The sequence below is a fragment of the Oncorhynchus masou genome, chromosome 19 (genome assembly GCF_036934945.1).
Source record: "Oncorhynchus masou masou isolate Uvic2021 chromosome 19, UVic_Omas_1.1, whole genome shotgun sequence".
Classification (NCBI taxonomy): domain Eukaryota; kingdom Metazoa; phylum Chordata; class Actinopteri; order Salmoniformes; family Salmonidae; genus Oncorhynchus; species Oncorhynchus masou.
In genome coordinates this window covers 18,105,398-18,129,737 of record NC_088230.1, presented here as the reverse complement: position 1 = coordinate 18,129,737, position 24,340 = coordinate 18,105,398, and the positions used below count along the sequence as shown (strand labels likewise).

Sequence of the window (24,340 nt, the reverse complement as noted above, 5' to 3'; positions counted from 1 at the left end):
TCCCAGCATCCTCACATCTGTTGGCCTGTTCACAGTGGCAGCACTCAATTTCACAAAATGGGGTTAGCCATTGTTTAATAGGGCTGTGACTATACCAGTATCGTGGTACTTGGAAACAAACCTAATTATGTTGTCATCCAGAACATTTGTTTGTTTTGCAAGCTATATCACTACAATATTTTACATACAACATGTTTTTAAAGGACCAAATAGTTTTTGGTCTGCTTCATGTTTTCTTTTTTGCCTTTGAAAAATATTGCAATACTGGTATATTCACAGGCCTATTGTTTAGACACTGCGTATTTGTGAGTGTTATGCTGTGAGACTACGGACTCCTCTGCTTTTTGGGGGGCTCATTTGCGGGTTGCAAGCAGTGTTACATGAGACGGGCGATGTTACTGCAGCAGTGTTGGGCTTGTAATGAGACGGGCGATGTTACAGCAGCGGTGTTGTAATGAGACGGGCGGTGTTACTGCAGCGGTGTTGGGGTTGTAATGAGACAAGCATTGTTACTGCAGCGGTGTTGGGGTTGTAATGAGATGGGCGGTGTTGGGGTTGTAATGAGACAAGCATTGTTACTGCAGCGGTGTTGGGGTTGTAATGAGACAAGCATTGTTACTGCAACGGTGTTGGGGTTGTAATGAGATGGGCGGTGTTGGGGTTGTAATGAGACGGGCATTGTTACTGCAGCGGTGTTGTTGTAATGAGACGGGCGGTGTTACAGCAGCGGTGTTGTAATGAGACGGGCATTGTTACTGCAGCGGTGTTGGGGTTGTAATGAAATGGGCGGTGTTGGGGCTGTAATGAGATGGGTGGTGTTGGGGTTGTAATGAGACGGGCATTGTTACTGCAGCGGTGTTGTTGTAATGAGACGGGCATTGTTACTGCAGCAGTGTTGGGGTTGTAATGAGACAAGCATTGTTAATGCAGCGGTGTTGGGGTTGTAATGAAATGGGCGGTGTTGGGGCTGTAATGAGATGGGTGGTGTTGGGGTTGTAATGAGACGGGCATTGTTACAGCAGCGGTGTTGTTGTAATGAGACGGGCGGTGTTACTGCAGCGGTGTTGGTGTTGTAATGAGACGGCGGTGTTACAACAGCAGTGTTGGTGTTGTAATGAGACGGCGGTGTTACAACAGCAGTGCTGGTGTTGTAAAGAGACGGCGGTGTTACAACAGCAGTGTTGGTGTTGTAAAGAGACGGCGGTGTTACAACAGCAGTGTTGGTGTTGTAATGAGACGGCGGTGTTACAGCAGCGGTGTTGGTGTTGTAATGAGACGGCGGTGTTACTGCAGCTGTGTTGGGGTTGTAATGAGACTGGCGGTGTTGGGGTTGTAATGAGACGGGCGGTGTTACTGCAGCAGTGTTGGGGTTGTAATGAGACGGGCGGTGTTACTGCAGCAGTGTTGGGGTTGTAATGAGACGGGCGGTGTTACTGCAGCAGTGTTGGGGTTGTAATGAGATGGGCAGTGTTACTGTAGCAGTGTTGGGGTTGTAATGAGGTGGGCAGTGTTACTGCAGCAGTGTTGGGGTTGTAATGAGGTGGGCAGTGTTACTGCAGCAGTGTTGGGGTTGTAAATGAGATGGGCGGTGTTACTGCAGCAGTGTTGGGGTTGTAATGAGACAGGCGGTGTTACTGCAGCAGTGTTGGGGTTGTAATGAGACTGGCGGTGTTGGGGTTGTAATGAGACGGGCAGTGTTACTGCAGCAGTGTTGGGGTTGTAATGAGACGGGCAGTGTTACTGCAGCAGTGTTGGGGTTGTAATGAGATGGGCAGTGTTACTGCAGCAGTGTTGGGGTTGTAATGAGATGGGCAGTGTTACTGCAGCAGTGTTGGGGTTGTAATGAGATGGGCAGTGTTACTGCAGCAGTTTTGGGATTGAAATGAGATGGGCAGTGTTACTGCAGCAGTGTTGGGGTTGTAATGAGATGGGCAGTGTTACTGCAGCAGTGTTGGGGTTGTAATGAGATGGGCAGTGTTACTGCAGCAGTGTTGGGGTTGTAATGAAATGGGCAGTGTTACTGCAGCAGTGTTGGGGTTGTAATGAGACAGGCGGTGTTACGGCAGCGGTGTTGGGGTTGTAATGAGATGGCCGGTGTTACTGCAGCAGTGTTGGGGTTGTAATGAGACGGGCAGTGTTACTGCAGCAGTTTTGGGGTTGTAATGAGACAGGCGGTGTTACTGCAGCGGTGTTGGGGTTGTAATGAGATGGGCGGTGTTACTGCAGCAGTGTTGGGGTTGTAATGAGATGGGCGGTTGTGTTGGGGTTGTAATGAGACTGGCGGTGTTACAGCAGCAGTGCTGGGGTTGTAATGAGATGGGCGGTGTTACTGCAGCAGTGTTGGGGTTGTAATGAGACTGGCGGTGTTGGGGTTGTAATGAGATGGGCGGTGTTACTGCAGCAGTGTTGGGGTTGTAATGAGATGGGCAGTGTTACTGCAGCAGTGTTGGGGTTGTAATGAGATGGACGGTGTTACTGCAGCAGTGTTGGGGTTGTAATGAGACGGGCGGTGTTACTGCAGCAGTGTTGGGGTTGTAATGAGACGGGCGGTGTTACTGCAGCAGTGTTGGGGTTGTAATGAGACGGGCGGTGTTACTGCAGCAGTGTTGGGGTTGTAATGAGACTGGCGGTGTTGGGGTTGTAATGAGATGGGCAGTGTTACTGCAGCAGTTTTGGGATTGAAATGAGATGGGCAGTGTTACCGCAGCAGTGTTGGGGTTGTAATGAGACGAGCAGTGTTACTGCAGCAGTGTTGGGGTTGTAATGAAATGGGCAGTGTTACTGCAGCAGTGTTGGGGTTGTAATGAGACAGGCGGTGTTACGGCAGCGGTGTTGGGGTTGTAATGAGATGGCCGGTGTTACTGCAGCAGTGTTGGGGTTGTAATGAGACGGGCAGTGTTACTGCAGCAGTTTTGGGGTTGTAATGAGACAGGCGGTGTTACTGCAGCGGTGTTGGGGTTGTAATGTGATGGGCGGTGTTACTGCAGCAGTGTTGGGGTTGTAATGAGATGGGCGGTGTTACTGCAGCAGTGTTGGGGTTGTAATGAGACTGGCGGTGTTACAGCAGCAGTGCTGGGGTTGTAATGAGATGGGCGGTGTTACTGCAGCAGTGTTGGGGTTGTAATGAGACTGGCGGTGTTGGGGTTGTAATGAGATGGGCGGTGTTACTGCAGCAGTGTTGGGGTTGTAATGAGACTGGCGGTGTTGGGGTTGTAATGAGATGGGCAGTGTTACTGCAGCAGTTTTGGGGTTGTAATGAGATGGGCGGTGTAATGAGATGGGCGGTGTAATGAGATGGGCGGTGTAATGAGATGGGCGGTGTTACTGCGATGGGCGGTGTTACTGCGATGGGCGGTGTTACTGCAGCAGTGTTACTGCAGCAGTGTTACTGCAGCAGTGTTACTGCAGCAGTGTTACTGCAGCAGTGTTACTGCAGCAGTGTTACTGCAGCAGTGTTACTGCAGCAGTGTTACTGCAGCAGTGTTGGGGTTGTAATGAGATGGGGGGTGTAATGAGATGGGGGGTGTAATGAGACGGGCGGTGTTACTGCAGCAGTGTTGGGGTTGTAATGAGATGGGAGGTGTAATGAGATGGGCGGTGTTACTGCAGCAGTGTTGGGGTTGTAATGAGATGGGCGGTGTAATGAGATGGGCGGTGTAATGAGATGGGTGGTGTTACTGCAGCAGTGTTACTGCAGCAGTGTTACTGCAGCAGTGTTACTGCAGCAGTGTTGGGGTTGTAATGAGATGGGAGGTGTAATGAGATGGGCGGTGTAATGAGATGGGGGGTGTAATGAGACGGGCGGTGTTACTGCAGCAGTGTTGGGGTTGTAATGAGATGGGAGGTGTAATGAGATGGGCGGTGTAATGAGATGGGCGGTGTACTGAGATGGGCGGTGTTACTGCAGCAGTGTTGGGGTTGTAATGAGATGGGCGGTGTAATGAGACGGGCGGTGTTACTGCAGCAGTGTTGGGGTTGTAATGAGATGGGCGGTGTAATGAGATGGGCGGTGTAATGAGATGGGCGGTGTAATGAGATGGGCGGTGTAATGAGATGGGCGGTGTAATGAGATGGGCGGTGTAATGAGATGGGCGGTGTAATGAGATGGGCGGTGTAATGAGATTGGCGGTGTTACTGCAGCAGCAGTGTTACTGCAGCAGTGTTGGGGTTGTAATGAGATGGGCGGTGTTACTGCAGCAGTGTTGGGGTTGTAATGAGACTGGCGGTGTTGGGGTTGTAATGAGATGGGCAGTGTTACTGCAGCAGTGTTGGGGTTGTAATGAGATGGGGGGTGTAATGAGATGGGGGGTGTAATGAGACGGGCGGTGTTACTGCAGCAGTGTTGGGGTTGTAATGAGATGGGAGGTGTAATGAGATGGGCGGTGTTACTGCAGCAGTGTTGGGGTTGTAATGAGATGGGCGGTGTAATGAGACGGGCGGTGTTACTGCAGCAGTGTTGGGGTTGTAATGAGATGGGCGGTGTAATGAGATGGGCGGTGTAATGAGACGGGCGGTGTTACTGCAGCAGTGTTGGGGTTGTAATGAGATGGGGGTTGTAATGAGATGGGGGTTGTAATGAGATGGGGGTGTAATGAGATGGGGGGTGTAATGAGATGGGGGGTGTAATGAGATGGGGGGTGTAATGAGACGGTGTTACTGCAGCAGTGTTGGGGTTGTAATGAGATGGGCGGTGTAATGAGATGGGCGGTGTAATGAGATGGGCGGTGTACTGAGATGGGCGGTGTTACTGCAGCAGTGTTGGGGTTGTAATGAGATGGGCGGTGTAATGAGATGGGCGGTGTTACTGCAGCAGTGTTGGGGTTGTAATGAGATGGGCGGTGTAATGAGATGGGCGGTGTAATGAGATGGGCGGTGTAATGAGATGGGCGGTGTAATGAGATGGGCGGTGTAATGAGATGGGCGGTGTAATGAGATGGGCGGTGTAATGAGATGGGCGGTGTAATGAGATGGGCGGTGTAATGAGATGGGCGGTGTAATGAGATGGGCGGTGTAATGAGATGGGCGGTGTAATGAGATTGGCGATGTTACTGCAGCAGCAGTGTTACTGCAGCAGCAGTGTTACTGCAGCAGTGTTGGGGTTGTAATGAGATGGGCGGTGTAATGAGATGGGCGGTGTAATGAGACGGGCGGTGTTACTGCAGCAGTGTTGGGGTTGTAATGAGATGGGCGGTGTAATGAGATGGGCGGTGTAATGAGACGGGCGGTGTAATGAGACGGGCGGTGTTACTCTAGCAGTGTTGGGGTAGTAATGAGATGGGCGGTGTTACTGCAGCAGTGTTGGGGTTGTAATGAGACGGGCGGTGTAATGAGACGGGCGGTGTTACTGCAGCAGTGTTGGGGGTGTAATGAGATGGGCGGTGTAATGAGATGGGCGGTGTAATGAGATGGGCGGTGTAACTGCAGCAGCAGTGTTGGGGTTGTAATGAGATGGGCGGTGTAATGAGATGGGCGGTGTAATGAGACGGGCGGTGTTACTGCAGCAGTGTTGGGGTTGTAATGAGATGGGCGGTGTAATGAGATGGGCGGTGTTACTGCAGCAGTGTTACTGCAGCAGTGTTACTGCAGCAGTGTTACTGCAGCAGTGTTGGGGTTGTAATGAGATGGGGGTTGTAATGAGATGGGGGTTGTAATGAGATGGGGGTTGTAATGAGATGGGGGTGTAATGAGATGGGGGTGTAATGAGATGGGGGTGTAATGAGACGGGCGGTGTTACTGCAGCAGTGTTGGGGTTGTAATGAGATGGGAGGTGTAATGAGATGGGCGGTGTAATGAGATGGGCGGTGTACTGAGATGGGCGGTGTTACTGCAGCAGTGTTGGGGTTGTAATGAGATGGGCGGTGTAATGAGACGGGCGGTGTTACTGCAGCAGTGTTGGGGTTGTAATGAGATGGGCGGTGTAATGAGATGGGCGGTGTAATGAGATGGGCGGTGTAATGAGATAGGCGGTGTAATGAGATGGGCGGTGTAATGAGATTGGCGATGTTACTGCAGCAGCAGTGTTACTGCAGCAGCAGTGTTACTGCAGCAGTGTTGGGGTTGTAATGAGATGGGCGGTGTAATGAGATGGGCGGTGTAATGAGACGGGCGGTGTTACTGCAGCAGTGTTGGGGTTGTAATGAGATGGGCGGTGTAATGAGATGGGCGGTGTAATGAGATGGGCGGTGTAATGAGACGGGCGGTGTTACTCTAGCAGTGTTGGGGTAGTAATGAGATGGGCGGTGTTACTGCAGCAGTGTTGGGGTTGTAATGAGATGTAATGAGACGGGCGGTGTTACTGCAGCAGTGTTGGGGGTGTAATGAGATGGGCGGTGTAATGAGATGGGCGGTGTAATGAGATGGGCGGTGTAATGAGATGGGCGGTGTAACTGCAGCAGCAGTGTTGGGGTTGTAATGAGATGGGCGGTGTAATGAGATGGGCGGTGTAATGAGACGGGCGGTGTTACTGCAGCAGTGTTGGGGTTGTAATGAGATGGGCGGTGTAATGAGATGGGCGGTGTAATGAGACGGGCGGTGTTACTCTAGCAGTGTTGGGGTTGTAATGAGATGGGCGGTGTTACTGCAGCAGTGTTGGGGTTGTAATGAGATGGGCGGTGTAATGAGATGGGCGCTGTAATGAGATGGGCGGTGTAATGAGACGGGCGGTGTTAATGTTGGGGTTGTAGAGATGGGCGGTGTAATGAGACGGGCGGTGTTACTGCAGCAGTGTTGGGGTTGTAATGAGATGGGCGGTGTAATGAGACGGGCGGTGTTACTGCAGCAGTGTTGGTGATGTAATGAGACGGGCGGTGTAATGAGATGGGCTGTGTAATGAGACGGGCGGTGTTACTGCAGCAGTGTTGGTGATGTAATGAGATGGGCGGTGTTACTGCAGCAGTGTTGGTGATGTAATGAGACGGGCGGTGTAATGAGATGGGCTGTGTAATGAGACGGGCGGTGTTACTGCAGCAGTGTTGGTGAAGGAACACTTGACGACGTATTATGTCTATTGCCACAATTGTCTATCTGTATTTTGAGACAGAGAGAACAGGCTGATGTTTTGGTGGAGATGGAGACTTGTTTTGGCCCTCTTGTGGTTGCTTTGATTCCTGATTGGTGGAATTGGGTGACAATTCTCATGAGATTTGATTAATTGGAAATGAGCACAGTTTTCAATGACTTCCTACTGGTTGCTATAGAACATGGCTATTGCGTCACTGTGTTTTTTTCTTTTCTGATACCAAAGTCCTGAACAGTAAACAATGTTGACAGTACAGTTTGTCTATTTGACCTGAAAATGCATGTGCAGTGGAATGATAATTGGCAGATGTGCCCACTCATGTGTAACCTTCTCCTCGCTTGTCCCTGTTAGCAAAATGTAGAGAGACTGTGGGTAATACTCTGGCCTCCCGTCTCTCTCAACATGATTGATCAATAACCATTACCTGAGATGGCCTCCCAAAAAGTAATTTTGGCTCCCCTCAAGTACAGTACATCAGTCATAATTTCCTCTCCAACTTACTTCCCCTCTTTTGGTGAACCAAAATAGATAGCTGGAAGACATTTCCACATAACCTACAGGATATATTTGATTATTGAGCTTCACATAATTATTCACGTAATTTCTAAACTTATGGCTGAGAATTCAAAGGAACATCTGTCAGTTAAAAATAATTTATGGTATTACAATATTTACTTCCTTAAGTTGGTCACAGGGCCTCTTCTTGACCCAGCCCAAGTGAATGGATGACCTTGCTGATGGTTGAGGAAGGTTTCTCTCTGTATGGAGCCCAGATAAAGTACCAATGGGTATCAAAGTGCAACCACTGGATGCAACCACTGGACGAAGATACTCTGATCTTTTAAATAGTTTAAATCCATCATATACTGACTAAATTATAACACATTAAGACTGTACTGGCATGGACAAATAATGGACTTCAGGCTTTTTGGTGGTAATTCAAATTATTGTAATATGTCACTTTTTTTCTTAACGCACTATCAGGTATTTAAAAAGAAGTCATAACTACAATTTTATTTGCATATAGACTCGGTGTATTTGCATACATGAATACATTTACATAAAGGGTTGAAACGGGTGAAACCACAAACTACATCTAATCATAAACTGTGCTGTCTAGACTGCCTCATTAATGATCCATTACAGTTGTCACATTCTGTTCCCATAATTCTACAAGTGTGTAAAGAGAAGGATACCCACGCAATTTAAAATCAAAACACTCGTTTCTAGCTTACACCTATCTATAAATACTGAACATTGTATGCGAGATCAGACATAATATCACTATAATCCCAGTGTTCCTTTTTGGGAAATTGCTTTCATTTCAGCACATTACTGTATTAAAATGACTTTTTTTAATTGCAAAAAAAATCTACACACGCCAAAATAGTATTTTTCTTGTGATGTGTCGAGACGGTGGGTTAAATCCTCAGCCAATCGTTGGTGTTTTGTATTCATTTGTATTCTACTGAGCACATTTCAGCCATTACCGGGGTGTGTTTGACAGGTCACTAACGTTTCCACGGTTGTAACGTCAACTGGAGAGAAAAAGTCAGAAGCAACAGTGGGAAAGAGTCGCAGAGTAAAATGAAAGTGATCAATATAGTGAGATTTAAGTGACAAGCCGATCCCGAGTGGAGCAGCGATCTAAGACACTGCATCAGTGCAAGAGACATCACGACAGACCCTGGTTCGATTCCAGTCTATCGCAACTGGCCGTGATTGGGAGTCCCATAGGGCGGTGCACAATTGGCCCAGCGTCGTTAGGGTTTGGTCGGGGTAGGCTGTCATTGTAAATAAGAATTTGTTATTAACTGTCTTAAAATAGAGGTTAAATCATTTTTTTTTAAATCAAATGACACCTCCCTCACTAGATCCTCGACTTTGGCGATGTCATTTACAAAATAGCCTCCAACATTCTACTCAACAAATTGGATGCAGTCTATCATAGTGCCATCCGTTTTGTCACCAAAGCCCCATATACTACCCACCACTGCGACCTGTATGATCTCATTCTCGCTTCATATTCGTCGCCAAACACTCTGGCTCCAAGTCATCTACAAGTCTCTGCTAGGTAAAGCCTCGCCTCACCATAGCAGCACCCACCCGTTGCATGCGCTCCAGCAGGTATATCTCACTGGTCACCCCCAAAGCCAATTCTTCCTTTGGCCTCCTCTCCTTCCAGTTCTCTGCTGCCAATGACTGGAACCAACTGCAAAAATCAGTTGGAGACTCTTACCTCCCTCACTAGCTTTAAGCACCAGCTGTCAGAGCAGGTCACTGCACCTGTACATAGATTGGATGGGCTAATTTACAGATGAGCTACCTCATCCCCGTACTGTATATATTTATTTATTTGTCTTGCTCCTTTGCACCCCAGTATCTCAACTTGCACATTCTGCACATCCTACCATTCCAGTGTTTAATTGCTATTTTGTAATTACTTTGCCACCATGACCTATTTATTGCCTTACCTCTCTTATCCTACCTCATTTGCACTCACTGTATATAGACTTTTCTACTGTATTATTGATTGTATGTTTGTTTATTCTTTGTGTAACTCTGTTGTTGTATGTGTCGAACTGCTTGGCTTTATCTTGGCCAGGTCGCAGTTGCAAATGAGAACTTGTTCGTAACCTGGTTAACCTGGTTAAATAAAGGTGAAATAAATAGAAATGTCCAAATAATTTGAATGAACCATTTCATACATTCTGGCAGTGCTATTGGAAGTTGGGTCGCAACCGCGGGGGAACTGTAGTGGGGTCGGCAATAAAAAAATCTATCAAATAATTAATTGGACAGTCTCACAGTTGACAGTGCATGTCAGAGCAAAAACCAAGCCATGAGGTGGAAGGAATTGTCTGTAGAGCTACGTGACAGGATTTTGTCGCAGCACAGATCTGGGGAAGGGTACCAAAACATGTCTGCAGCATTGAAGTTCCCCAAGAACACAGTTTGGAACCACCAAGACTTCCTAGAGCTGGCTGCCCGGCCAAACTGGGCAATTGGGGGAGAAGGGCAACTCTCAGGGAGGTGACCTACCAATCAATGGTCACTCTGACAGCGTAGAGTTCCTCTGCCAGATGGAAACACCTCCAAAAGAACATGACAGCCTGCTTGGAGTTTACAATTAAGTCATTATATTTAGAGTGGCATTTGGCAGACGCACTTATCCAAAAGGAACATGACAAATTGCCTGAATTCAGTTGACATTGAACACCAATTAATTGGAGCCTTGAATTTGACCTCTGGTGTGACATCATAATGAATGCTAATATGAAAGTATAAAGGGGAATTGAAACACTAGGATTTAGAACGCCAGCCAGCTGTAAAAGTAAATCGCCATTTTGATTGAATACATCTCTTAGCTTAGATGTACTTCCTAAAGTGTTTCCATTCCTCTTTAAGGATTCTCAAACCTATTTTTACTCTTTATTAGTTATATCACTGTGTGTGAAGTATTTTCACAGGATGTCATGGTTCTAACTTCAGCAGTATGTATGGGCTCGCTCGGCCTGGTCCTCTTTAACATGACTCATCCCCAAAGACCCCCAACTCACAGGTTCCAGGTCAGATTGCAGGTCAGCGGGCCAGGGAGTGATTCATGTCTTCCTGACCCAGGAAAAGTGAAATAGGACAGGATGGGCTGGACCTGGGGAATAGATGCACTTCAGGGGTTGTATGGGGCTGAAACACAACAGGACTGTTTCACAGAATCACAGAGAGGAAAACCCCCCAAGACTACCCTCATTTCTTCCTCTCCTCCTTTCATCTCCACCATAGATCTGGGAGGGAAGAACCATGTAGTTAATTAGCAAAGAATAGATTAGAAGAGGAAACACATCATGCTGTGTTTGTACAATACTTTTTCATTCTCGGAGTGGCAGCGTTCTTTGCAGAGTTCACAACCTGCTACACTTGTGAGAAACAAGTTATTTCATACCATTTAGGCCCTATGAGTTTTAATTAAATTACATTTTTGGAGCGCTCCATGTGAGCAAATGAGCATATGTCTGGACTCTGTCTTGTTTCTTTGTCCTATTAATGTTGGAGTGCGCACACCTACATTAAGTAGGCCTAGGCTACCTGGCCTGCTGCCCACAAATGTAGGAACGTGCCCAATATGGGGATCTCTGATTTCTGACCACCACTAATGATAAGCTGAGCTTCTCAGTCATTTTTTTTCTTCACCTCACACATGAAGTCAATGAAGTCAGTTATTTTTTTTTTTTACATCCATTGCGAATGATAGGCTAATAGTTCCTCACAGTAGTGGAAAAACCTTTCCAACATTCTCCCCCTCGGTAATCACCAGGCCGTGTGAAAGAGCAAAATGTCATGCTCTGATGTTCCCATATATCCAGTGGAAACGTCATAAAATACCTGAACACTTTTCCCTGGCCTTGCGTAAAAACAGCTGTCTCCAGCTCACTGGCGCAGAACACTGAGGGCCCCCGGAATAGGCTAGTTAATACAATGTTACAAGTTCGCTTGCGAAGGCTTCAGGACAGATCCAGTTTATTGTATAGAATCAATGTTGCACTTCACTAGAGAGAGCTGAAGTCCAGAAGGATAGAAAGGGAGGCAGATAGGCGTAGATATGAATGTGATTGGAAGAACCTGAATGTTCATCTACTGTTTTTACTTTATGTTGACAAGTTGACAATGGAAGTGTTAAGCCTGCTGCTGCATTGGCCAATTTGGCCTATAGGCCATCTCTGAGTTCCATGCACTAATTTCTTTAGCCAATGGCTCACGGTTGAGGCCTATCAATGTGTCCATATGGCAGAGGCTGGTGCTCTCACGTTAGTTGAATTTTAGATTTTTAAAAATTGTAATTCAGATTTGTATTAACCACGTGACAATGATGTTGACAATTTAAAAAAAGTTATTGAAATGAAGCTGTTCCACGAAAGTATGAAAATCCTAACCCGCACGCAGATTGGTAGAAATGGTAGGATATGGTAGATTCTTAGCTTCTCCAAATTCAACTCACCCGTGTTACCTTGGAAAATGCAGATCTTATTTTCTTCTTCGCCATGATCAGCTCAGAAATGGACAAATAGGCCTGTAGACCTTGAAATGGTTGATTATCCTGATAATTTATCCCACTGAGTGAAACTCCCGGACAGCAGCCGTGAGTAGTCTGATTTAATTCTGTGGGCTACTGTCCATTTGACTTTGACCTGTTTTTAGGATATGATGTGTTAACATCTTAATTCATATTCACATTGAAGGACATTTTTATTTGATTGGCTGCCGTTTAGACGATTTGATCAGAAACATGATATAAAAAGTGTCATTAAGTTATGCTGCCTTTACGGCACATGACAACCATGAGAAAAAAAATGTCTAGGTCCTAATCTCTAAAACTTATGGATTTGATTAGGTTTGGTGATTAGTTTACAGAACATAAATCTAGGCCTTCTAGAAAGAGCTAGTTTCTTTACTGTTCAGTGCTGGTGTACAGTATGAAATAAAACAAAAATAAACCATTCTCCCGTACTTATTGTTTCTCATTTACATAATGAGATCATCTAAATGCATTGCTACCTCATGTCGGAACATTTTATTTACCTCAAATTCTAACTGTCTGCAAGGGGAGTGGCCCTTCTACAACACTGTTATTGTCCAGACAGACACCCCGTCTCAGGCCTGCTGCGAGTCATGTTCTGGGTGACTAGTGTTTACACTGTGATCTATTAAATGCTACTTTTATAATCAGCGCCGGGATAAGGTAATTGGCCACGGAGAATGTTTCTGGTGAGTTTACGACTCAGCTGTGTGCTGTTTGGTGAGCGTGACCACAGCACTGAGACTGTCACACATGCAATTTCCCCTCTCCTTATAACAGGCCTGGGATCAGTTTGCCAAAAAGCACCTGGAGGATGATCAAGTCTCTTGTTAGAATGTTCTATGGACAGATTCTAAAGTATAACTTTTTGGATGACATGGGCCCTATTATGCATGGCAAAACCCACACACTGCATTCCACAGTAAGAATCTCATACCAACGGTCAAGCATGGTGGTGGTAGTGTGATGGTTTGGGGATGCTTTGCTGCCTCGGGACCTGGATGGCTTGCCTTAATTGAAGGAACCATGAATTATGCTCTGTATGAGAGAATTCTACAGGAGAATGTCAGGCAGTCTGTCTGTGAGCTGAAGCACAGCAGGGTCTTGCAGCAAGACAATGATCCAAAACACACAATCAAGTCTACATGGAAATAAAGCAACAAATTAGAAGTTTTGGAATGGCCTCAGCACTATTTGGTATTAGGTCTGGCATTTGCCATCTTCTTTATACCACCCCTACCTTGTCACAACACAACTGATTGGCTCAAACGCATTAAGAAGGAAAGAAATCCCACAAATTTAAGGCACACCTTTTAATTGAAATGCATTCTAGGTGACTACCTCATGAAGCTGGTTGAGTGCATGCCAAGAGTGTGCCAAGCTGTCATCAAGGCAAAGGGTGGTTACTTTGAAGAATCTCAAATATAAAATATATTTGGATATGTTTAACACATTTTTGATTACTACATGATTCCATATGTGTTATTTCATAGTGTTGATGTCTGCACTATTATTCTAAAATGTAGAAAATAGTACAAACTAAAAACCCTTGAATGAGGAGTAGGTGTGTCCAAACTTTTGACTGGTACTGAACTTATTTCATAAACAAAGTTAAGCGACACCCAATGCCCCTGTGTAAAATTAATTGACTTTTTGGTTGTGCCACCTTTAGCTGCAATGACTCCAATGAAACGCTTCCTATAGTTGTTGATCAGTGTCAGAACTGAGAGCTGTAAATCAGCGACATTTGGTTTTTCAAGCATGAACTTCTCGTTTTAAGTCCTTCCACAACATTGGTAAAAGACCAAGTCCATGTTATGTCAAGAACAGCTCAATTAAGAAAAGAGAAACGACAGTCCATTACTTTAAAACATTAAGGTCAGTCAATCAAGAAAATGTCCAACTTTGAAAGTTTCTTCAAGTGCAGTCACAAAAACCAAGTGTTATGATGAAGCTGGCTCTCATGAGGACCGACCACAGGAAAGAAAGACCCAGAGTTACCTCTGCTGCAGAGGATAAGCTCATTAGATTTAACTGCCCCTCAGATTGCAGCCCAAATAAATGCTTCACATAGTTCAAGTAATAGACACATCTCAACATCAACCGCTCAGAGGAGACTGCGTGAATCAGGCCTTCATTGTCGAATTGCTGCAAAGAAATCACTAGTATATGACCAATAAGAAGAGATGGTGGAAATCTGTCCTTTTGGTCTGATGACTCCCAATTTGAGATTTTTTTTTGTCTTTGTGAGACGCAGAGTAGATGAACGTATGATCTCCGCATGTATGGTTCCCACCGTGAAGCATGACTGAGATGGTGTGCTTTGCTTGTGACACTGTCAGTGATTTAGAGTTCAAGGCATACTTAACCAGCATGGTTACCACCACATTCTGTAGCGATACGCCATCCCATCTGTTTTGGGCTTAGTGGGACTGTCATTTGTTTTTCGAAAGGCTGTGTAAGGGCTATTTGAGCTTTGGACTAGGGGGGAATGAGTTTGATGCCTCGGTTATTAAGAGACCTGGCCATGCTACTACTTGTTCGGACTGGACTTGCCTGGGCTGAGGTGCAAGTCAATAATACCTTTAGTTACAACAGTTTTGTATTATCAATCCTCTTTCATTGTGGGTAATGGTTATGGAACTTTTCTAATAAACGTTTGTGATATCAAAAGCTTGTTCAGCAGATACTGCTGTTGATGTGGAGAGGGCTGTGGTTGTGGTGAACTGTCACTAGCAGGTCTGGTGTAGGAACAGAAGGTTATATGAGTCACTGCTGCCAAACCTTTATAGATAAAAGCCTTATTCTTCCCTCAGATTTAGAGCTCTCTCCATCTGTCTGGAATAGCAGATCAATGTATCACTGCTCTACACAGACACTAGCTAGCCTGAATACTGATAGCATAGAGAAGACTCGTCTCTTTTGGTCAGATCCAAGCCCTCAAACGTCTGTCGACACTGGACTTTGAGTCTGGCCATAACCACATTGGCTTTTCACCTATCGGACGTAGGCTTCAGTGAATCCCTTAACCACTTTAACGTCTATACATTTGATCAACAAACAGTACCAGTCAAAAGTTTGGACACATCTACTCATTCCAGGGTTTTTCTTTATTTTTACTATTTTCTACATTGTAGAATCAAAACTATGCAATAACACACATGGTACCATGAACAAAAAAGTGTTAAATCATTTTAGGTTCTTCAAAGTAGCCACCCTTTGCCTTGATGACAGCTTTGCATTCTCTCAACCAGCTTCATATGGAATGTTTTTCCAACTGTCTTGAAGGACTTCCCACATCTGCTTGTTGGCTGCTTTTCCTTCACTCTGCAGTCCAACTCATCCCAAACCATCTCAATTGGGTTGAGGTCAGGTGATTGTGGAGGCCAGGTCATCTGATGCAGCACTCCATCACTCTCCTTCTTGGACAAATAGCCCTTACACAGCCTGGAGGTGTGTTGGGTCATTGTCCTGTTGAAAAACAAATGATAGTCCCACTAAGCGCAATCCAGATGGGATGGAATGCTGTGGTAGCCATGCTGGTTAAGTGTGCCAATTCTAAATAAATCACAGACAGTGTCACCAGCAAAGCACCACCTCCATGCTTCACGGTGGGAACCACACATGCGGAGAAAGCCCGTTCACCTACTCTGCATCTCAACAACAACAAAAAAAAAACATCTAGACTCATCAGACCAAAGGTTCAGATTTCCACTGGTCTAATGTCCATTACTCATGTTTCTTCTTATTGGTGTCATTTTAGTAGTGATTTCTTTGTGTGAATCAGACCTTCATGGTTGAATTGCTGCAGTCTCCTCTGAACAGATGATGTTGAGATGTGTCTGTTACTTGAACTCTGTGAAGCAGTTATTTGGGCTGCAATTTCTGAGGCTGGTAACTGTCATTTTTTATTTAACTAGGCAAGTCAGTTAAAACAAATTCTTATTTTCAATGACGGCCTTGGAACAGCTGCCTGTTCAGGGGCAGAACGACATATTTGTACCTTGTCAGCTGGGGGATTTGACCTTGCAACCTTGTGGTTACTAGTCCAATGCTCTAACCACTAGGCTATCCTGCCTCTCCAATTAACTTATCCTCTGTAGTAGAGGTAACTCTGGGTCTCCCTTTACTGTGGCGGTGTCATGAGAGCCAGTTTCGTGATGGTGTTTTATGGTTTTTGTAACTGCACTTGAAACTTTCAAAGTTCTTGACATTTTCCGGATTGACTGACCTTCATGTGTTAAATAAATGGACTGTAATTTTCTCTTTGCTTATTTGAGCTGTTCTTGTCATAATATGAACTTGGTCTTTTTCTTCTGTATAGCCCCCTACCTTGTCACAACACAACTGATTGGCTCAAACGCATTAAGAAGGAAATACATTTCACAAATGAAATTTTACCAAGGCACACCACTTAATTGAAATGCATTCCAGGTGACTACCTCATGAAGCTGGTTGAGAAAATGCCAAGAGTGTGCAAAGCAGTCATCAAGGCAAAAGGTGGCTACTTTGAACAATCTCAAATATAAAATATATTTTGATTTGTTTGACTCTTCTTTTTTGGGGGGGATTACTACATGATTCCATATGTGTTATTTCATAGTTTTGATGTCTTCACTATTATTCTACAGTGTAGAAAATGGTCAAAATAAAGAGAAACCCTGCAATGAGTAGGTGTGTCTAAACTTTTGACTGGTATCATCTTTGATCCCTGGCCAAACGTGGAGCTCTCTTACTAATTTGATTGTATGTTTGTTTTTGTGTTGATTTTCTTTTGATGGTCTTGTCGTCTCTACAACTACCAGATAATTGATTGTTTTGTAACTCTGTGGCTGTCTGGCAGCGGTCCAGTGCTGTCAGTGGATATGATGGCTGATTGGTTGGAGTAGCTGTGAGAGCAGGCTAATAGACAGCTCTGGGAATGGATCAGTATGACAGACGTTAGGTCACAACCGAGCCGGCTGACAGGGAATTACTCTTAAAGGATCGGTCTGGCCTGAAAGAAATGGTTGGGAAGGAGACAGTGTAGTTTGTGTGAATTGGATTTGATTCTGATTTTGAAACCAATTTAAGACAAACTTTGAATGAAATGCTGAGAAAAATGACTGGGTAGGTGTTGCATTCCCTCAATAAATGAGACTACACTAAATATTTAGGCGTTGAGATTTGAGTAAAAAGCGATGAATCCAGAGGTCATTTCCTTCAGAGCGGATTTCTGACCATCTCTGTGTGTTTCTCCTTCCAGGCCCGACGTTGCCAAGACAGAGCCCCCAGGTTCAGAATGGACCTTCGCCAGAAGACCTGGAGATGCAGAGAAAGTAAGATCTGAGCCTACAACAGCCCTTAACACAGCACGACAGCACTAAATAAAATACTGTCACTCAGACCCCAATCCATCTCGTAGATACACACAGAGTGTGTAATCAATCAAATATGAGCCAATCAGTCAATTACCTGCTTAACACTACCTGCTTGCCTAAATATATTGATCCAAGTACACTACATGACCTAAAGTATGTGGACATCTGCTCATCAAACATCTCATTCCAAAATCATTGACATTAATATAGAGTTGGTCCCTCTTTGCTGCTGTAACAGCCTCCACCCTTCTGGGAAGGCTTTCCACTAGATGTTGGAACATTGCTGCTGGGACCTTAGCGAGTTCAGGAACTGATTTTGGGAGATTAGGCCTGGCTCGCAGTCGGCGTTGCTATTCATCCCAAAGGTGTTTGATGGGGTTGAGGTCAGGGCTCTGTGGAGGCCAGCCAATTTCTTCCACACCGATCTTGTCAAACCATTTCTGTATGGACCTCGCTTTATGCATGGGGTCATTGTTAAACAGGAAAGGGCCTTCCCCAAACTGTTTGGCACAAAGTTGGAAGCACAGAATGGTCTAGAATGTCATTGTATGCTGTAGCGTTAAGATCTCCCTTAACTGGAACTAAGGGGCCTAGCTCAACCCATGAAAATCAGCTCCAGATCATTATTCCTCCAACACCAAACTTTGCAGTTGGCACTATGCATTGGGGCAGGTAGCGTTCTCATGGCATCCCAGATTTGTCTGATGGATTGCCAAATGGTGAAGCGTGATTTATTACTCCAGAGAACACGTTTCCACTGCTCCAGAGTCCAATGGCCAATTGTGCGCCACCGCTATGAGACTTCCAATCACAGCCGGTTGTGATACAGCCCGGGATTGAACCAGGTTCTGTAGTGATGCCTCTAGTACTGAGATGCAGTGCCTTAGACCTGAATCGCTCGGGAGCAGCTGCTCAGCCGTAGAAACCCATTTAATGAAGCTCCAGACGAACCGTTCTTGTGCTGACGTTGCTTCATGAGGCAGTTAGGAACTCTGTCGTGAATGATGCAGCCGAGGACAGACATTTTCTACACACTTCAGCAATCGGACAGACATTTTCTACACACTTCAGCAATCGCCAGTCCAGTTCTGTGAGCTTGTGTGGACTACCACTTCGCGGCTGAGCCTTTTTTGCTCCTAGAAGTTTCCACTTCACAATAACAGCACATACAATTGAGCGTGGCAGCTCTAGCAGTGCTGAAATTTGACGAACCGTCTTGTTGGAAAGGTGACATTGCCACATTGAAAGTAACTGAGCTCTTTAGTAAGGCCGTTCTACTGCCAATGTTTGTCTACAGAGATTGCATGGCTGTGTGCTCAATTTTATACACCCGTCAGCAAAGGGTGTGGCTGAAATAGCCAAATCCACTCATTTAAAAGGGTGTCCACATACTTTTGACTATATGCTGTACTTTTGATTGGATTCAACCGGCTTTGGACTTATGCTCCAAAAGGTTGTTACCTCTCCAGCCCTCACCACTTCCACTCCCATATTAACTAGGCAGGTGGAGTGTTTGCCTGCCTGCAGGTGGTGTTCTTCCACATCCTGGCACAGAGTGAGGCTGATGGCTGCCAGTTTGTGTTCAGACACCCCTGGAGTAGAGCAGGGCTGGGTGAGAGGATGATAGCGCTTGTGGCAGGCTGTAGTATACAGGCACCACATCAGTGTGTCAGGTGGAATCACAAAACACTGCTGAGTGCAATGGTACACTCACAGCCTGAGGTTAGGAGATGGCTTTCTCTTTCTCACATAGACATACACACAAGAAGTGTTTGTGTATGAGAACGCATATCTGACTTGGTGTGCATCAGAGAGTGAGAGAGGCAGACATGTTGTGTGTGTTTGGAGACTTCAAAAGAAGAAATGGACTGATAGAGGTTTTCTTAATGAAAAGCTTTTCTACAGTGAACCCCTATCACTCTCAGGGGACTTAGGCTTTCTCTCCCATTCTGAAAACACACTGCTCTAAATCCTTTGAGTCTCCCCCTCCTGCTGCACACACTCAATAACGCTTGGCATGAGAGCCGTCCGTGTTCATATTCAAATGCGTTTACCTAGGCTAACACACATTTTGTTAAGAGTGTTTTCTCGTGCAATCACTTCTGTTTTGTGGCTCAGACTCAAGCGAGCTCTTAGAGGGAGTACTGTACCTGTAATTGTTTTTCCTTCTCCTTAAATGGCTATGAACCTATTTCCTCCTTAGGTGGTAATAATGTGCAGCTAATGCTGAGTTTCAGTGTGGTACAGAGCCCCCCATTCCTCAGTGGGGCACCACAGGACAGTGTAGTCCAGCGTATCACTGTAGCAGCCGTATTAATCTGAGCCAATCTGAGTCTATCAGCTATTTTATTACCTACTCCTAGAAACCTATAAAACGTTATTGAATTAGCCTGCAGCCTGATCTCACAGGACCACACAGGGGACTGCCACCTGTCCTGTCCCCATGTACACAAAGACATGGCATCATGACGATATGACCCCCTCCTCCCTCAGTGCCATATCCTGCGTCACAGCAGCAGAGAACATTGGTAGTTTGGTTGAGAGCATCTGGAGTTTGGATTGCCCCTGGCCCTCTCTCCTTGTCCTCTTGACTGCAGCCGATTTACAGAGTAATGTGCTGTGGATTTAATTGTCTTGGCTGACTGACAGGTAGTATGGCGGGAGAGTGTGTGTGTGTGATGCCTGCAGAGTAGGCGGCTGCTGGTGGTCAGGGTGCTGTGTTATGAATGATGAACAGACTCCTTTATGTGTCTGACCATAAAGGAGCTGCAATAGAAGTAAGCTTAAGATGGACTTGGCTCTATGTTGAGCTTTATCATGGTAACTGTTTGTATGTGAGTCCGGGTCATTTCAATCCCAGACAATCTGCCCATGGGATTTTGAATTTAACTTTACAATCGAAAGATAACTCATCCATGACGTTATTTGTTAATCGGCCTAGATTTGCTTGCTTTAGTACCCACTAATCGTTACGGAGAATTAACTTTGAAGATTGTGAGTAAGAAAGAGTTTGACGATTCTGTGTTCGTGTGCCCGTCCAATAGGTGTGTATCTGGCCTATTTGTGTCTTTGCGGTTCCTTCCTGTCGTCCCATGATGTATGGTGACTCAGCAAACACAATGACACTTTTCATTAAATGAATCCTCTTGTTTCAGCAGGCTCACTGAGACCCCAAGGCCTGCTGTAAGGCCACTTGGCAATTTGGTTAGCAGCAGTTTATTGGCAGCGACTGCCTTGGATGTCATTGTAGTATATTGTACGTGAGATGGACTTGTCATATCATTCATACCCATCCCTGTTAGTCTCAGATGAGGTGTTCCACAGGGTATATGGCATCTCTGATTCTAGGGCTGACCCCAATTATTTGACTGGTCGAAAGGATGTTAGTGGACCGAGATTATTTTTAGTTGAGCAGTAGCATGTATATATATTTATTTAATGGCAAACGAGACACCTGTCTTATTCGTGCCCATCTCAGTGAACTAATCCATCTGGAGGCCGAGACTAATCCATTGTGGAGGCCACGGGAATGGCAAAATCCAAGAAGGGGAGTGTGGTTGTGCAATCCACTTCTGTCTCCAGAATGCGCTCTCTGCTGCCAATTTGTGCACATTCGTTGTTTCATAACTTCATTGTGTGAATTGTTTGCATTTGATTGATTGTTAGTGTTTATCAATTCCCCAATACTTATATTATCAGTAGTACATTTACCGTTTAATCCTATAATTTCTAATCTACAATGTCTGTTTGGTTACTTCATGTCTGTTAATGCATTCAACATATTATTTTTCCCGTCTTTTACCGTTCTCATTGTCGGAGTGGACATGTTGTTTGCAGAGCCCACAACCTATGCTACACTAGTGAGAAACCAGTTCTGGTTTATTTTATTCCATTTGCGAGTATTGTCAATTTCGTCCATGTCTTTTGTTTGGAGCGCTCCTGTTAATGTTGAGTAAGGACGCTCACCTGATTATGCATAGAAGTAGGCCTATAGGCTACCTGGCCTGCGCACAAATGCAGGCATATAAATTTGCCCATTTGGGTATCTGATAGTATTTCTGATTGGCTTAATGCACCACCACTAATGAGCTGTGGAGCTTTTCAAAGTAATGTTTCTTCACCTCAAACAGCAAGCAAACAAAGTCTGTTTTTACATCCATTGAGAATGACAACAAACGTATTTGAAAAACCTTTCCAGCTCTCTTTCAATATCCACTCAGCGTGAAAGGGAATAATGTCATGCTCTGATCCAGAGGAAACGTCATAAAACAGGCCTGCCTGATTACTCCTTGTCCCTTGTGCAAATAGCCTACAGCTGTGTCTGTCCTGAGCTCACTGGGGCGGGAAACTCTGAGGGCCCAGAATATTTTATACAATGTTGCAAGGAGCTTCGGGCTGGACCCAAGTTAATAGTTGATGCAATGTTTCAAGTTGGTTGCAGACAGGCCATGCGTAGCAAATGCGATTTATAGGATATTTATTTTTTATCAGGAAATGTTCTGCCTGCAGGCTGAAATGTTTTAATTTGTTGGCTTTCTAGGCTATTTTTACTTTAGTTTTTAGGTTTATCATTTTTCGATTTTGATAGCATTTTGACTAACCACAGCCAGGATTTTGAGATACGAAGACGTTGTTATTATAAATGAAATGAAACTGTTCCACAAAAATGTGCATATGAAAACCATAACTGGCAGATCGGTAGAAATGGTAAAATAAATTGGTATTCCACATGATACATTTTAGCTGACTCTTCGTATCTCAAATTCTGGAGAGTAACGGTAGAATCTTTGAAAGCCAGTAGGAACAGGAGGAGGATGGTTGGGACAGGTTAAGTTTTTTTTTTTTTCTGGTATCTGATATCTGGCTCCCTTTTTAGTAATTTGTCTTATTTCATCATATAGGGAGCTTAAAGCATCAGAGTAGTTCAATGTATATATAGTTGATTTTATTAAAACCGTCAATATATTGAAAAATATGTTGTTTTTTAAAATTATTTCTACTAATCGATTATATATATATATTTTTTGTCGGGCAAGCCCTATCTGATTCTTATCCTGCAGTTATAAGTGTTGATTTACACAGGCGCATGTGTGTGGTTTTGCTGCCTTGTAAAGTCAACCCACATTCTCCCATCTGAAAGTCATAAAATTGAATCCTGACATGGATTTGATATTAACCCCATCATTAACAAATTGGTTTATTGCTCCACGCTAACATGGGACACACACACATGGAGGGTAGTTTGAGAAGTGGGTGGCCTGGCCTCAAGCTTGTTGAGTGATAGCCTAGTCTAAAACACTTTCTGTATACATTCAGACATAGGCCTCCCTGTGAAGAATGTCCCTGGACCGTTCCAAATGTTCCTTGGCTGGTGGACCACCTCATACAAAGACATACCTGACATAGCAACATGTCTGTCCAACATAGCTCTGTACTGTATTAGTAGAGTAAGCGTTCCTTTAGGATGGCTCCTTTTAAGGATATCTGACCCGATCTGTGTGGCTCTGTCATTAACACAAAAGGCCTGGATGTGTTCAAAGGACTTATACTAGTGTGTGTGAAACGGATCTGGCCCTGAGCTTCCCCCTCACTCTGACCCCTCTGTTCTGTTCCGGCCTTCGTCCATATTTAGCTGTTGCAGTCAATGGAACTGGCTGGGTGCTCAATGCCTGGTGTCATCCCTGTGATGCAAACTCACTACAATCCTGCCTGGCCCACCCTGGAGAGATGGAGTAGGCTACACATTCTCACAGGCTCACACACTCATCTGCACTCTCTAAAAAAAAAACACACAGGTGCAGAAACACCTCCACACATGGATGCATGTACGCAATCGCGAACATGCACACACTTTACTATCAGGGGACAGCCTAGTACTTTCAGTCTCACCCTGACAGTGTTTTTAAAAAATGTACTAATGACTTTGTTTCGAGGTCTATAATTCCACCATAGATTTAGCCTGAAGGTTAGGCATACTTTACCATGACCTCACATTCTAGTCTTTAGTGTCAGAATGGAGATGGATGTATTTTAAAGGTCACGGTTGTTTTCTTCCCTTTTTATAAATAACCCCAATGATGAAATGACTGACACTTTTGGTTATAGTAGTTTCCTATTACACCCTCCATCATCGAGCCTTGTCGTGAAATAGCCTAGCACCACTAGTCTGTTTTCACACCCAGGGTTAAGAACTGTTCTGTGGTCAGTAATGCAGAGGTCCAGTGTGTCCGTGTTCCAGAGCTGGGGCCTCATTTATAAAACTGTGTGGAGGATTCACGTCAAAAGGTGGCGTACAGACAAAACACAGGAAGTGGTTACGCACAAAAATATTCAGATTTTTATCACGGTACGCACGCACGTCCCATGCCGGTTCCCCTTTATAAATCACAATCATTTAGAGCATGTGAGCGAGCGTTTAGTCCCACCCTTTTAACGCCCACCCTTTTAATAGAAATTTCACCAAGTGTGAAATGGAAGTTCTTGTGGGGAGGTTGAATCAAAAAAATATATTGTTTGGTGGACACTGTGGGCATTATAAATGTCAAAAAGGAGTTAGTGGCGGATGCTGTGAAGGCTGCTGGCTCAAATGGTCGGACCCTTTCAGATATAAAAAAAGTGGTCTGACATAAAAGTGGCCAAAAGGCGCATAGCCTTACACAGACAAAGTGTTTGTGCCACTGGCAGGGAAAGGGGACACTGGAGCTCAAGGAGGGTGATAAGACATGCAAGGCGCACCGGATGATCCAGGTATGTAATTAGTATTCCCTCATTTGAAAAGAGTCAACCAAATGCATTCAAGTTGTGTTGAAACAGTTATTTTTCTATTTAGTCGCTGGGTGTTCCAGCAGGGTTGGTGGTGCTGCAGCTGAGCAGGAGCTGAGTGCGCCC

At 44.9% G+C, this 24,340-nt stretch overlaps 1 protein-coding gene across 1 annotated transcript in view; it reads left to right on the top strand.

The window, feature by feature from the left end:
• Positions 1-24,340, top strand: part of LOC135505923 (protein enabled homolog) — a 151,205-nt gene that overhangs the window by 93,316 nt on the left and 33,549 nt on the right. The window contains 1 exon segment of the mRNA XM_064925170.1: positions 17,338-17,410. Coding sequence (XP_064781242.1) covers positions 17,338-17,410 — 73 coding nt within the window.